This window comes from Marmota flaviventris, chromosome X, assembly GCF_047511675.1.
Source record: "Marmota flaviventris isolate mMarFla1 chromosome X, mMarFla1.hap1, whole genome shotgun sequence".
NCBI classification, from domain to species: domain Eukaryota; kingdom Metazoa; phylum Chordata; class Mammalia; order Rodentia; family Sciuridae; genus Marmota; species Marmota flaviventris.
Window position 1 is genome coordinate 761,053 of NC_092518.1, and position 16,142 is coordinate 777,194.

Consider the following 16,142-nt stretch of genomic DNA (forward strand, 5'->3'; position numbering starts at 1 on the left):
TCTGTCAAGCATGAACTTTTGGGGAACACCTTCGTACCACGGCGCCTGTGTATTTTATGAGGAGCCTATTTCCCTCCAAAAAATGACGGTCGTTGCAGTTTTAAATGGGAAGGGTTCCCTTCAGCGCCCCGTGTATTTCCTGAATGAATTTTTTTTCTGAATGAATTTTTTTTTTCTGAATGAATTTTGCAGCCCTGCTGCCCCCTTATGGCCATTTATTGAATTGCAGATTCTGGAGTCTTGATTTTTTTGAGGAGCCAAAACCAGACTCACCCCTCAAAAAAAAAAAAAAAAAAAAAAAAAGTTATTATTATTATTAATTTTTATTTTTTTGGTGAGGTTGAGATACTATTTTTTTTTAAAAAGTCCTCATAACTGCAGAAAAGCTGAGTGTAAATTCTAGCAGTCTCTATTCAAAATAGCTACCTTTGAGTGTTTAATGATGGCCATTATCTAACCCCGGGACATTTTTATATAAAATAATTAGCATGGCGATTTTTCTCCTAAAAAGAGAAACTTCCAGAATTTTGGCTGGGGTTTCGTTCGATCTATAAACCAGTTTTAGGATTATTAACGTCTCCAAGGTACTGAGCCTTCCAACTCTATGAACTTGGTCCATTTCTATACTTATATCTTTAATTTCTCTCAACACTGTTAATATTTTTTTTTTTTGCAGTGGACTTTTGTGTTTTGTTAGGCTTGTTAATTTTTGAGTCTAGGTAAATAGCATTGCTTTTTTTTTTTTTTTTTCTGATATCGGCATGTAGAAATGCATGTGACTTTTGAATCCAGACGGTGTGCTGAAATTTTTCATGCGACGACACAAGATTCTCTTTGGTTTTCCTGCAAACAAAATTACAATATATGCAGGTGGGAAATTTGTAGTTTCTTTGAACATTAAACATGCACCTACTGCATAATGCAGCCGTTCCACTCCGAAGTTTGCTCAAGAGAAATGAAAGCTTATATTTTATTTTTATTTATATTTTATTTTTATATTTGATTTTGAGGCTGGTTTCAAATGTCCATAAAGATGATAGCACTTTTATATATAGTAGCTTTGCAATGGAACAAGTGTCCATCAAGAGGTGAATGTGTGAACCAATCGAGGCGAATTCCTAGAGTGGAATACTATGCAGCCATAAAGCGAGCAGATGTGGATAAGTCACAACAAAAACTGGCTGGAGTGTCATTACCTCATGGACATTCTGTGGCTAGTTCCCGATTTCAGAGTCTATTTCTCGCATTGCTAATGGTCTTGTGTCTGAACCATCATTTTTCTGCGTTCCTGCAGGTCTGATGCTTGTTGTTTGGTTTGGTTTTTCTCTTGGTTTTCACTCATTTGATCTTGTCTTCTCACAGGATGGTTAATTTTTTGGAAATCGAAGGCCAGACATTGTTTATGGGAGAAAAAAAATTCTTGCAAAAATAATTTGAAATTCTGAATCAGACTATCCTTGCCCAGTAGAGGATTCTTTTGGTATCCCTCTTCCAACTGTCACACGTTTCTGGACGGAGAGCAAAATTTTGGTTTCCTTCGATTTCGTTTCTGGGCTTCTCTGCTCCGTCCGCCTGTCCTTCCTTACAGCTACCCACGGGTCTCTGGACTGTGCCCCAGGTCACGGTCTCTTCTTTCAAGGTGAACTGAATGTCAGGCAGTGGATGAATCAGTCCCGTAATGACAAACCCATTTGTTCACCGGCTTCCTGAAACCTGGCCGAGAGGCTGTGTTGGCCCCATACTATTGCTAAATGCTCATCTTGGGTCTCTCTCTTCATCTTGTGTAAAGAGGGATGTGTTTCCTAGTTATTGGTAAAAATAAGGGGGATATTGATTTGACAATTTTTTTTAGGTTTATGTTTTATTTAGTATTGTTTTCAATAAACCTGTGGGGTCAGGCGCGGTGGCACACACCTCTAATCCCAGTGTCTCAGGAGGCTGAGGCGGGAGGATCCCAAGGCTGAGGCTGGCCTCAGCAACTCAGCCAGGAGGCTGAGGCAGGAGGATCCCAAATCTGAAGTCAGCCTCAAAATCAAATATAAAACAAAAATAAAATATAAATAAAAATTAATAATAAAAAAGGGCTGGGGATGTGGCTCAGTGGTTAAGCACCTCTGGGTTCAATCCCAGGTACCAAAAAAAAAAAAAAAAGTCAAATTATTGCTTCCTTTATCCTCCAAGGCCACCGCGGGTCCCTTGCATGACCAAAGCAAGCGAGTGGCAGAGAGCAAGGCGTCCACGCAGGTCCTTTTCCTTACGTGGGCAGGGTTAGAATTTAGGACATTTCCTTCGCAGTCCTGACGGGTCAAAGCAGCCCTTCATTCCTGTGGGATTTACGTGCTTCTGACCCGTGAGGCCCCAGGGTGCGTGGACGCTGTGCCCAGCGCAGGGTTCAGGAGCAGGGCCCGGGGGGACACAGGCTCAGGTCCTGCTCTGTCCTTAACGAGCTCCTGTGTGTGGACAAGTGTCTCCAACTGCAAATTAGACCCCTCACCACCAAGAGCAAGGGGGTAACCAGTGTCCTCAGAGGGCTGCGAGGAGGGTCAGGAATGTGCAGGACCTTGGTACTCAACCTTGAACCCACAGAGCCACATCCCCAGCCCTTTCTTTTATCTTTATTTTGAGACAGAGTCTCACTAATTTGCTTAGTTCCTCGCTAAGTTGCTGAGGCTGGCCTCCAACTTGCCATCCTCCTGCCTCAGCCTCCAGAGCCTCTGGGACGACAGGTGTGTGCCCCCACACCTGGCCCCATTTTCATTTTCATTTTTTTATTTTGAGACAGGGTCTGGCTGAGTTGCTTAGGGCTTCACTAAGTTCCTGAGGCTGGCCTCCAATTCGCAATCCTCCTGCCTCAGCCTCCTGAGTAATTGGGATGACAGGCGGGCATCATTGTCCCTCCAAGTTGAAAGCTGGCTTCTGATTTGAGTCGCATCCAAGTTTTGGGTGGCACAGGTTTCCTGGGCTCCGTGAAGCTGTTCAGGGACCCGGGGTTCTGCTCTGTCCTTGCAGCTGTGACTCTGTGAGAGCATCAGGACTTTGTGCTCAGAGCAGCTACGGCAGAGAACATTGCCTGGCACCCGCCGGACTCGGTCTCCATAGCTCTTCCTTTCCCGTGGCAACCGACCGAGTGGGCACAGGTTGGGGGGGGACATCTTGCCCTTCACTAGGAAGGGTGCGGGAAGCACGTGTCTTCCTGCTGCCCAGCACGGAGGGGCGTCCTGCCCCAGCTGCCCAGTCTCAGTGGTCAGATGGAGATGCACCACCCTGTCCAGGCACCAGGAGGCTGCACCCCGGCATCAGGTGGGATCCCACGGGAGAGAACAGAGAAGGATCCACGTTGGACACCGGTGAGCCCGTCACTCTCAGCGCCTGAGGTCAGGTGCCCCCGGCACCCTGGAGGCAGGGACCCTGCCCACCTGTTGGTAAAGCTGTGTCCATGCCGAGGTCCGGGTCTCACCTGTCGGCTCTTCCTTCATAACAGACGGGAGGCTGCCCTGACACCCTGACTCCGGCCGGGATCCCGTGTGCGCCTCGGCCACCGCTGGCCCTGCCATCTCCAGACGTCGCTGAGACCCAACCCACCCGGGTACACTGGCCCCTTCTCTCCCACGGGCTCCTGTCTGTCGCTTGTCCTTTCTCTCAGAAGATCTGCATCAGCCGAGCAGACCGTGGGTTTTCCCATTTCACCCTGAATCGCCTAAGGGCTTTAGCAAGGAACAGAAAAGAGCCACGTGGTAGTGCACGCCTGCGGCTCTGGAGGCTGAGGCAGGAGGATTGCCAGACGGAGGCCAGCCTCAGCTACTTAGCAAGAACCTAAGCAGCTTAATGAAACCTTGTCTTTAAATTTAAAAAAGAAAAGAAAACCAATAAAACCAAAACAAAAAAAACCAATATGGCAGGGGCATCTCACTTAATTTTCAAAACTTTTGGAGGGAGTTGCAGCCGTGCCTGAAATCATGACTGGGACACTCTCCTGTAACCACGGCATTGCCTGATAGGGTTCCAGTCACCAAGGATACTAACCTTGCCTTGGCTCTTAGGGACCTGCCTGCGCATCACGTTTATTAGGGTCTAAATGCCGAGTTTGTTCCATTGCATCGGGAGTGTGGAGGACACCCGTCGGTGCCCAAATTTGCAAATTCAGCTTTATCAGAACTACGCATAGGTTGGGGAAAAAAACCATACACAGGGTTCCGTACTGTGCAAGACTTCTGGCATCCACTGGGGGTCCTGGGAAATAGCCCCTGTGAAAAAGAGGAGCCAACTGTAATTGAAAATTTTTAATTTTTAACTTTAATTGCAATATTTTCATTCTTTTTTAAATTTTTTGCCACTAGGTTATTGAACTCACGGGTGCTGAACCACTGAGCCACATCCCAGCCCTTCTAAAATATTTTGAGACAGGGGACTGGCTAATTTGCTTAAGCCCCCTCTAAGTTGCCGAGGCTGGCCTCCAACTTGCAATCCTCCTTCCTCAGCCTCCTGAGCCGCCCATTATTTATTTATTTATTCTTCTAAGCATTGGTACTCCCCTCCCCCCAAAGGCTATCTAGTAGGGCGTCTTAATTTTTATTTCGTTTCCTCCGTCCTTTGGGCTAAGGTGAGAATTCCCTGCATCCTCTTGAAGACTAATGATGGAATGGTTGTGTTTCTAGCAGGCAGCGAATCAAGTCAAAGGTGGCCCAGCTGAGTCGTCTTTGGATCCGAGTCAGGAGGTCCCTGGGGAGCCCTGCAGAGACCCCGGTGCTCAGGAAACCCTGGAGGTGACACCTGCATCCCTTTGCCTTGCCCATCACTCCTGATGGATGCTCTCAGCCAGCTCTGCAGCCAGCCCAATGCACACATCCATCCTTAATCCAAAATTTCAGCCTCTGCTTGTCCAACTCAGGCTCTGTCTGCCTCTGATCCACCTGTCTTCTCTCTGCCATTTGCTGGGGGCTGGTTGGTGTCCTCATTCCTGTCTTTGGCTCGGATCTTGCCTGTTGTGTCCTCAAAAGCTTTCCATCAGAAGTTGATCTGAAGAAAGTTTGGGGGTAGATTCAAGATGGCGGGCTGCATGCCGAATTGTCCTGTGAAGAAACGTTGGGGGGCTGTTTAGGGGGGAATGCATAGCTGCAAATCAAACACACTATTTCTTCCGTGTCTGAGAAATGGGACACTCGTTCTTCTCTTCCTTCCTCTTATGATCGTTCGCATCCTGCATTTCATTCTCTCTGGTGCGTTGAATGAAAGCCATCAGCAACTTTTTTTCTTTGTAAATGAACGATCAAATCATGCCTTTTCTCTTTAGGCAGCAGTAAATCCGTTCAAGGTCATAATCCCCTTCAATGACACCCCTCCAGCATTGGGAACTGGGCCTGGGTTGAATGTATTTACCCACCGATTTGGAATATCGCCTCATCTATCATGTATCCATCAGCTTTCTGTTACTAGAATGAATACCTTGAGATAATCGACTTAAAAAGACGAAAGGTTTTGGATGATACTTTGAGAGCTTTCTCTTCAAGCTCAGGTGCTTTGGGGATTGTGTGAGGTGGAGGAAGCTGGTCCCCTTCCCGGGGCCAGAAAGCAGAGAGGAGAGGCTGAGGTTCCAGGCCACTCCCCCAATGACCTCACTTCCTCCTCCTAAGCCCCACCTTTTAAAGGTCCCACCTCCTTCCAATAGCACCAAACCCGGAATTAAGCCTTCCACCCTTGTGGCCTTTGGGGGACATTCCACATCCAAACTGTAGCATACCATAGGGGAACTCACCCTTGGAGAAAGTGTGAATGCTGCTTCTCCTCCTCACCCGGTTGGGTTGGTGAATTCCAGGTGTCATAGTGTGGACTGGCATGGAACGCTGTTGGTGACGAGAATTCTTGTAAAACTCCACCTGTTATGATGTGTGAGTTTGTCCCTTCAGCACGTTCAGCCCTTGTGCGCTGATAAGGAGACTCAGGGAATCCTCTCTGTAGTTGGTGGTGGGTGACATGGCGTGGGAGTAAGGTTGGGTACATCTGCCTGGTGGCCCAGCCATTGGTAGGTTTGGGATCTTGGGTGAGTGGGTCTCATCCTTTGAGCATCTGTGGGAGGAGGAGCTGGGCTACCCACCTCCAAGAACTGGGGGAAGCGTGGAGAAGGCAGGACGAGAAGGTGAACTGGAAGAAGCCCTACTGTGTGTCTGCCTCCCGTACACCATCAGGACCCCGGTCACTCATTTGCCCCCAGGGCCCATGTCCTGGGAGCGTGTCCACCCATATATTTATCACCTATCGATTTCTATGTATTTCATCTGTCCATAGTCCATTTCTCAAGTATCTACCCAAACATCCATTCATCCATCTATCGTATCTATTATCTATCTGTTATCATCCAACCATCCTTCAGACCACCCACCTGTCATACGCATCCATCCACGTATCCACACAGCCACGTATCTATCCTGCTATCTGTGAATCTATCCAGCAATTCCTGTGTGTCTAAGTGGCCATCAATTAATCTATGGATCCATTGGTCTTTCTATCCTTCTATCCATCTGTGTGTGTGTGTAGACAGAGACATAGAGGAGAAAGAACACCCAGGGCACAACTGCCCAGCACCAAGTCTACCCAACCCAACCCACATCTGGGAACAATGTGTCAAATTACTATAGCTTTCTTTTTCTTTTCTTTTTTAAAGAGTGAGAGAGAGAATTTTCTAATATTTATTTTTTAGTTTTCGGCGGACACAACATCTTTGTATGTGGTGCTGAGGATCGAACCCGGGCCGCACGCGTGCCAGGCGAGCACGCTACCGCTTGAGCCATATCCCCAGCCCCTTACTATAGCTTTCTATCCACCATGTAAATCTACCTACCATCCATTTGTTTCTATGTATTTCATCTGTCCATCTGTCTTTCTCCTTATCTCTATCTGTCCTTCACCCATCCACCCCTGTATCCACTCATCCATCTATTCATTCATTGATCTGTCCATCCATCCATCCATGCACCCACACAACCAACCACCCACCCATCCATCAGTGCACCCATCCATTCATCTATCTACCCACCCATCCACTCATCCATCCACCCGTCCACCCACCCACCCACCCACCCATCCATCCACCCATCCACCCACCCATCCATCCACCCATCCAGCCATCCACCCACCCATCCAGCCAGCCACCCATCCATCCACCACCCATCCATCCACCCACTCTTCCATCCATCCACCCATCCATCCCATCATATGTATCCATCCATCTCTATGTTGTATCTATCCTTTTATTGATCTTTCTGTCCATCCGTCTATACGTGTGTCCGTCTACGTGGATAAATACCCAGATCGATGATATACATGCATGTCTGTTATGAGCACCATGTGCAGACTTTTAAAACTCTCATTCTAGTCCTGTGAGAAGTGATTATGTCACGGGTTCTTTTTGATCCACCTGAGCACCAAATAGAAGTGAGATGCGTGTGTTTGCGTTTACACACTTGTGCGTGGATATACATCCACCTACCCATTAGGAAAATAGAACCTGCTGTCCTAGGGAGAAAATTGAAGTCAAATCTGTATGTGACTATTTCGGTGATCCTCCCTAGACGTGTAAAGCATTGCAAATTTTATTTACATGTGGTGCCATTTTTCTTCATCTTTTTTTCTTCTTCTTTTTTTTTTCTTGGTTGTTCAAAACATTACAAAGCTCATGATATATCATCTTTCATACATCTGATTCAAGTGGGTTATGAACTCCTATTTTTACCCCAAATTCAAATTGCAGAATCACATCGGTTACACACTCACATTTTTACATAATGCCATATTAGTGACTGTTGTATTCTGCTACCTTTCCTATCCCCTACTATCCCCCCTCCCCTCCCCTCCCATCTTCCCTCTCTACCTCATCTGCTGTTGTTCAATTCTCTCCCTTGTTTCCCCGCCCCCTTTCCCCTCACAACCTCTTATATGTAATTTTGTGTAACATTGAGGGTCTCCTACCATTTCCATATGCTTTCCCTTCTCTCTCCCTTTCTCTTCCCCCACTCGTCTTTGTTTAATGTTAATCTTTTCCTCATGCTCTTCCTCCCTGTTCTGTTCTTAGTTGCTCTCTTTATATCAAAGAAGACATTTGGCCTTTGTTTTTTAAGGATTGGCTAGCTTCCCTTAGCACAATCTGCTCTAACTCCATCCATTTCCCTGCAAATTCTATGATTTTGTCATTTTTTAGTGCTGCATAATACTCCATTGTGTATAGATGCCACATTTTTTTTTTATCCATTCATCTATTGAAGGGCATCTAGGTTGGTTCCACAGTCTAGCTATTGTGAATTGTGCCGCTATGATCATTGATGTGGCAGTATCCCTATAGTACGCTCTTTTAAGATCCTCAGGGAATAGTCCGAGAAGGGTGGTAGCTGGGTCAAATGGTGGATCCATTCCCAGCTTTCCTTTTTTTAAGATGACTCAGGAGCATTGAGGTTTTTGCAGGTGAAAGTATTTAATCTAACGAGTGCTGGTGGGGAGTGGGGTTTAGTGGTTAGGGATTCATTCTTAGGGGAAAGCAAACAGGAACACAGTTACGGTTTCCAGCACCACGGACAAGCTAGGCAGAGCTCACCTTGCCAGATTGTGTGACATCCGGCATGGGTTTAGTTTGGAGCCCCAGACGCAGCCGTCTTGCAGAAGTGAGGGCTGAGTGCGTGGATGGTGCAGCCTCTGTGGCTGCTTGACTGACAGCTGGTGACCCTGTGCGGTTGCTTGTGTCCCCCAGGTCGATGTGGCCGCCTCCGTCTCCAAGATTTCCATCCAGGAGAAGCTAAAGGAGCCCACCTCCGAGGAGGAGAGGAAGAAGTGGGAGGAAGGTCGCATTGACTACATGGGGAAGGACGCCTTCGCGCGCATTCAGGAGAAGCTGGACCGCTTCCTGCACTGATGCGCGTGCGTGGCGGCCACCGCTGACCCCTCCCGGGGGGAACCCTGTGCCTCTATTTATGATTCACCAACTCCAGTGCCTGCCCTGAGTTATGTAGATGCTGAAGGTCCAGCTCCAAGCCACCCTGGCTGCCCCCGAGCTCCCTACCCTGCCTCTTGGGCTTTCCTGAGAGGTCAATCCTTCCCTTTGTCAGCAAAAGAGAACAAGCCTATAGCCCTAGTGGACCCCGGATGCTGGTCTCCGGTCTTACTGGAAAGAGTTCTCCAGTGCTGTGTAGCCTCAGTGCTGCCTGTCCAGCCTTTATGGAGTTCCACTTCGGTGCCTATCTTAATTATCTAATTATGCATATCTTAATTATCTGGTTAACCTCATAACATTAGACTGCGTATTCCGTACCTCTGAGCCTGTCATCCCAGCAGCTCGGGAGGCTGAGGCAGGAGGATCTCGAGTTCAAAGCCAGCCTCAGCCAAAGGGAGGCCCTAAGCCACTCGGTGAGACCCTGTCTCTAAATAAAATGCAAAATGGGGCTCGGGGACAGGGCTCAGGGGTTGAGAGCCCCTGACTTCCATCCCAGGTACCACAAAAAAAAAAAAAAAAAAAAAAAAGACTCTCACTCGGAGGGGTAGCAGCTTGATCTGCACTAACAGAAACTAGAGATAGATGCTTTTTGCTAAGCGATGACATCAGCAAGAGGTGGGTGACCTCTGAGCAGTCCTTCCTCGGTCTCTGCATCTCTACCTCAGTGCCAAGTACCTTCGGTGATCACTCTCCAAAGCCATTTCCTCTGGGCTCCTCTGGGAGCACGCTCAGTGTCCTGGGGATGGGACAGCTGCTTCCAATTCCAAACCACCATTTCACACCTGTCCTCATCACTGGCACCGATGCAAAGGGCTGCGTGTGTCACTGGGTGGCCATGATAGGGGATTGGGTTCTAGGGGATCCCTCTCCAACAGGCTGGGCTGGGACATGGTGAGAACAGTGTTTTATGGTGTCTGTCTGTCTGGCCGGCCTCTGTCACTCAAAGCAGGTTGACCATTTAGGGAGAGCCCTTGGGGTGAACTCATGGTGTTGACTGAGGCGTCCGCCGGTGATCCCCATCCAAGCAAAATCGTGAATATATCACAGAACAAAAGAGTGTTGGTGCTATGAAACCAGAAGCCTCCGTCGAGCAAACCAGATGGACGGTATTCCAGAAAATTCATACTCGTAAATGAATGTGCATCTCTGGAAATGGGAATTCGTGGCAATGGTTTAGTGGGCTTTCAGGATTCTAGCTCCATCTAGAATGTGACTGCACCCCCGGTGCGCGCCAGTCAACCTCCTTGGAAGAGCGCTGATGGATTTGAATTAAAGTCTTAAAAAGCCGCGGAGTCTCCTCTTAAGTGTGGCTGCAAGGTTCTGAGCAATTGGGATCGTGTTTTAGAGGGCACAGCGGGAGGGGAGGTGGCTGCCTTGCTCCCAGGACAGATTCCAGTGGTCCGGTGGATTTTTCAGAATCCCTGGTGGTGGCAAAATGCCAAGCATCTTTACTTATGGTCCCTCTGAAGTCTTTTAAGGTTTTTCTTAGAGGAGCTTTTGGATTTGGGGCTCTGTGTTCTCAATTACATTTATTTGTTCCTTCATTGCATGGTTGTGGAGTTACCTCTATAGGCTAAGATATGCAATCAATCAATGCATGAGAAGTTTGAAAATACTTGAAAGAATCCCAAAACATCTGCATGAGGAACACAAAATCGGGCTGGGGTGTAGCTCAGTGGTACATGAGCTTTGGGACTGGAGTTCCTAGGTTTGCTCCCCAGCACCCCAAAAAGAAAAAAATATAAAAGGTATAAAATAATGTTATTGCCTGAAAACAAATGTCACCATTTGAGATGGTGGAGAGGGGTAGAGTTTGAAAACTATGGCCCCGGGCACAGTGATGCACTGCCGCAGTCTGGCTGGGCACAATTCAGGAGCCACTTGTCAAAAGAAACGAACTTTATTTTTAGAACACACACTGCACCACACAGCTCTTCAGGAATTCCCTCAGAGCCCAACTGCCACCACCGGCTTCCCACAAGCCTCTCAACCTCCCCCACTCCTCCTGCTCTTGAGGCCGATTGGCTGGGTGAAAAAAAAATTCCCCCAATGAGCAGCTCCATGGTCTGAAAGGGCGGGGAAACAGCCTAATGAGCATCACGGAGGAGGAGCCAATCAGCTGGCAGCTGGAAGTTTGCTGGGACCCCCTCAGCTGTGACTCTCAACAATGCACACCTGTCATACCAGTGGCTCTGGAGGCTGAGGCAGGAGGATCTCAAGTTGGAGGCCAGCCCCAGCAACTTAATGAGGCCCTGAGCAACTTAGCAAGACCTTGTCTCTAAATTAAAAAAATAAATAAATAAAAAGGGCTGGGAATGTGGCTCTGTGGTTAAGCCCCCCTGGATTTAATCCTCAGCACCACAAAGTCAGGGAAACGGAGGCAGCTTGATCTTAAAACCGAATCTCTCAAGCTAGAAATTGAAAGGACTGACATTTGCCCTGGGGCATCGTGGGTACAAATCACAAAGCATCCCTCCCAAATCTCCCGAGTCCCTCTCCCCAAAGGGAACCAATCTCCTGCACTCTAACATCATTGACTGATCTTGCCCTACTCTGGAATTTCATGAAAATGGAGGAATTCCATGCCTAGCTTTATATGGCAAAATTTTTTTTATTATGGTGCCATATTCTAATGTATGAATCTCCCACATTTTATTAATCCTTTCTGGTTTGTTTTTCTGGAGTATTTTCCTATGTTGCACCTGTTAACTATACATCTTAATGGGATTCAGCAAGATGTTTTCATACATGCATATGCATGGCACGTGCTAACCCAAAACATGCAGTACTTCTCTTTCTGTGCCTGGCTTATTTCACAGAATATGATGTCCTCCACTTTCACCATGTGGCTGCAAATGATGGGGTCTCCCTCTTTTTTATAGCTGCATAATATTCCATGGTATATATGTACCCCATCTTCTTTGACCGTTCACCCATTGATTGGCATCTAAACTACATGTGCTTTCTCTCATTGATGAGTACTTGTTTAGGACACTTATAAATGATGCTACCATGAAATCCTTGTCTGTTGTCAGAGTGGCTTCTGATTCCTTCAGAATGCCCACTGCATCCCAAATGGTAGATCTTTAAAATAATAGTAATCTCCTTCAGTAGCTACTGCTAAAGTGGTCAAAGCAATTTGCACTCCACCAGCAACATTGTGACATTGAGGGCATTCCACGTCCCCTCTAGGTACTGGACCTCATCCATTCTTGCAGCGTAAGCTATTCTAGAGGATAGGTAGTTGTGCCTCATTCAGATTTAAATTTGCATTTGTCTTGTGGTCTCTGTTGAATGCTCCCCTTATTTCTCTGTGGCTGGTCTGGTTTCTAATCCCTTTATAGCCTTTCTTTATGTACAGTATATACTAGTCCTTTGTTGGTTATGTGCAGAGGGAATACCTCTTCCCAATCTGGGGCTTGTCTTTCTCTCTCTCTCTCTCGATGGTGTCTTTGATGAATTTGAAATATTGGCCCTTCATCTTGCGGACTCTGCATTACTAGATTCAACTGATGGATGGAAGATATTTAATTAGAAAATTATATCTATATTGAAAATATGCAGATTTTTGTCATTATTGTTAAACGATGCAAAATAGTAACTATTTAGAGAGATTTTCCTCTGTATTAGGTATTATAAGTCATCTAGAGACATATACTGTGTGAAGTTTAATGTGTGGAGCTTCTATGCAAATGTAATAGCCTTTTATATAAAAGATTGAGCACCTGCAGATTTTATCTTTGGGTTCTTGGAATGGATCCTCCATGAATAGTGTTATGGTATAGTCATGAGATGTCCCTCAAAGCTCATAAATGAGACACTGCAAGAATGTTCAGAGGTGAAATGATGGGATAGTGAGAGCTATAATCCAATCAGTGGATTAATCCACTTGAATGGACTGACTGGATGGTACTGTAGCAGGTGGGGTGTGGCTGGAGGAGGGGGTCCCTGGGCTGTGCCTTTGGGGTTTCTATCCTGTCCCTGGTGAACAGAGCTCTCTCTGCTCCCTGGTGCCCTGTCCTGAGCTGCTCTCCTCCTCCAGGCCCTTCCGCCATTTTGTTCTGCCTCCCCTTGGGCCAGAGCCATGGAGTCGGCCCACCAGGGACTGGACCTCGGAAACCATGAGCCACAAATCAACTTCTCCTCTAAATTTGTTCTTGTCAGGTCTTATGGTCACATCAGAAAAATTTAAAAAAACTACATAATAAGGTCTAATTTTATAGACCTTTGAGATGATAATTGATATAGCTCATTCATTTCTACTCTGATTTATTTCTATTTTTATGGAAGAAAGTAAACAAAATACAGAAAAGTTTAAAGAAGGAAAAAAGAATACCGTTCTGCACTGCCCTTAAACTCAACAATGGCTAGCATTTTATCATGTTAGCTTGACATGTTTCTTTGTTATATATATATATATATATATATATATATATATATATATATATATATATATATAGTTGAGCCATTTCAAAATAACATGTGATTCTTCAGCTCTGAAGATTTTCAACCTGCAACTCCTAGGAATTAGGAGGTCCTTCTGCATAACTGCTTCACTGTTACCTCACCTAGAAAAATTAAATATAATTATTCCTCGCACCTATTCCATATTTAAGCTCTCCAGATGTCTGCCAAGCCTTGCTCTTCAACGCACATCACCAACGCAGACAGTGACTCGAGTCTGCCGGGAAGTCCAAGGTGACAGTGTCACCTGGCTCAGTGTCTGGTGAGGGCTGTTGTCTACGTTCAACAAGGGAATTTGTTGTTGCATCTACCAGAGGGGAGGAACAGAAGGGCCAAGAGAAACCAAACTCCCTCCCAGAAAAATCTTTTCAAATTGCATTCACCCATTCATAATGGGGGAGCCTCAGGACCTCAACACTGCCCCAAAGTCCACACTCTGAACACTTGTATTGTGGATTCTATTACCAGCACCTGACATTGGGGGACATATTCAGACCCTAGGAGTCTACAGGGGACTGATGTTGAATGTCACACTTGGCAGGTAAGAGCTAATGGCCTCAATGGGTTGAAGCTGAGATGTGGCTCAATATCCTATACTGCCCAGGAAGGACCCCACCACTGAATGATCCAGTCAAATGGTGACATAGTGTCATTGTTGAAAAAAATGGCTGTAGGATCCAGTTAAATTTTTTATTTTCTGTTTACTTGCTCTGTGCCCCTGAATGCATGCCACTACCATGCTGTTTTGATAACTGCCGCTTTGTTGTGTATTTTTTTAAAATATTTTTTTCTTGTCATTGGACCCAAGACCTTTATTTCATTTTTTAAAATTTTTATGTGGTGCTGAGGACCAAACCCAGTGTCTCCATGTGCTGAGCCCCAACCCCAGCCCCAATGTTGTGTATTTTTAAGTCGGTACATAGAACACCTCCTACTTCATTCTTTTTGCTCAAAACACCTTTGCCTCTTTTGGGATTTTTTTTTTTTGACTCCTAGGAATTTTAGGATTGTTTTCTCTAGTTCATCAGTTCTTCGATAGAAATTGCATTGAATTTGTACCTGGCTTGGGGTAGTATGGGCATTTTAACAATATTGAGTCTTCCTATCCATGAACATGGGATGCCTTTTTCTGTGTATGACTCTGTCTCCAGTTTCTTTCCTCAATGTTTTATAATTTTTCATTACAGAGATCTTTCACTGCTTTAAGAAATTTTTGTTCCTGTGTGTAAGGAAGTTATTTTGCTTTTCTTTTGTTTTGGTATTTTGATGGAGAAAGGTTGATCAGTGAGTATCAACTTATTGTTAATTAGTAGTAACTTTGTGATGTACTATTGCACCTGAGCATGACTGTTAATAACAATAATGTCTGGCACATTTGGAAAAGTGAGAAGGAATTTGCATGTTTTTATCATAAAGAAATGATAGACATATAGAAAGATAGTTGTTTACCCAGATTTAAACATTATGCAACATACTCATGTAGTGAAACATCTCCTGGTACCCCATAAATATGTACAATTTTTATGTTTGTACATATTAGCTAAAAATACATTTAAATTGTGATTTTTTTCATGAGATTGAGTTTTGAAAATTCCTGAATAATTTTTTGTAAAATGCCCCTGATTTGGGATTCATTTCATTGCTGATCCCAGAACTGAGGAAGAGGAGGGATCGTGCTCCCCTTCATGATGGGCTCCCTTGGAAAGTAGCTGATTTTATAATGTGTACCAGATTATAACCTATAAAAAAGTCCAGAGATATAGATCAATAGCTGCCCAATGGAGTCAAAATGACTCAAGGCTTCCCCTTCAGGTGTGGACTCAACAACTGCCTGGCATCCTGCAGTTACCCTTCTACCTTCCTCCTGCTGGAATGTGTATGAGATGTGTCATACTGTGGCAGTCATCTTGAGACCATGAAGCCAACTTTACCTGTTAAAAATGGTAGAGCCCATATTATCTAGGAAAGAACATACTCTTCTCTCATTTAAGACATTCTTGTTCCCAGTCTCCTCTAGTCCTCTCTAATCATTTAAGCAGTGAGTTCGTGACTGCCATCTAGGATTTCCAAGAGGAGAATTTGTTAATTCATTTTCTCTCCATGAATACATGGCAAAAATCTGGTAAGTTACTCAAAGTCAGGGGGTGTACGTAGGAGAAGAATTTTGAACATGGACTACAGGAACAAATGAAACCACCCAGGGAGAATCTATCAGAATTTCAGAGTCCTGAGAAATGGCCTTGTATCCTCTGTACCCATTGTTTCTGCCTCCTCTTGGGCCAGAGCCATGGAGTTGGCCAACCATGGACTGAACCTTGGACACCATGATCCCCAAATACACTTTTCCTCCTCTAAGTTATTCTTGTTGAGACTTGTGGTCACCATGTGGTAAGATCTGACTACAACAGCATCAATTTGAATGTTTTCCAGTTTGATGGAGTGGTTTTATCCAAAACCAACCTAAATCAGGTAAAAGATGAGGGAGCTCTTGCAACCCATGCTCCATGACAGTTGCTATTTTGTCCCTTTAATTTGTGTTGGGACTTCCCTGTTCCTCTAGATGTTCTCCAGGATGGATTCTGAAGCCTGAACTCTATGCACCGCCTCCCTTGGCTCACATTCCCTGTGGCTGCAGGTTAAATCCAGCCAGCAAAGAACTTGGCTTAACTTTCCATCACTGTGACAAAAAAACTGGCGAGACCAA

The 16,142-nt window shown here is 45.5% G+C and overlaps 1 protein-coding gene across 10 annotated transcripts in view; it reads left to right on the plus strand.

Annotated features, from left to right (window-relative positions):
- Positions 1-9,351, plus strand: part of LOC114106912 (glycogenin-2) — a 32,285-nt gene extending 22,934 nt beyond the window's left edge. For 6 of the 10 annotated variants that reach the window (XM_071606418.1, XM_071606425.1, XM_071606426.1 and 3 more), the window contains 4 exons: positions 3,273-3,374; positions 3,482-3,586; positions 4,656-4,763; positions 8,735-9,351. In XM_071606418.1, coding sequence (XP_071462519.1) covers positions 3,273-3,374; positions 3,482-3,586; positions 4,656-4,763; positions 8,735-8,896 — 477 coding nt within the window. In that variant the 3' untranslated portion in view covers positions 8,897-9,351. The remainder of the gene's footprint in view (positions 1-3,272; positions 3,375-3,481; positions 3,587-4,655; positions 4,764-8,734) is intronic. The other 4 variants (XM_071606422.1, XM_071606423.1, XM_071606424.1 and 1 more) reach the window with 4 other exon arrangements.
- The last annotated feature ends 6,791 nt before the right edge of the window (positions 9,352-16,142 follow it).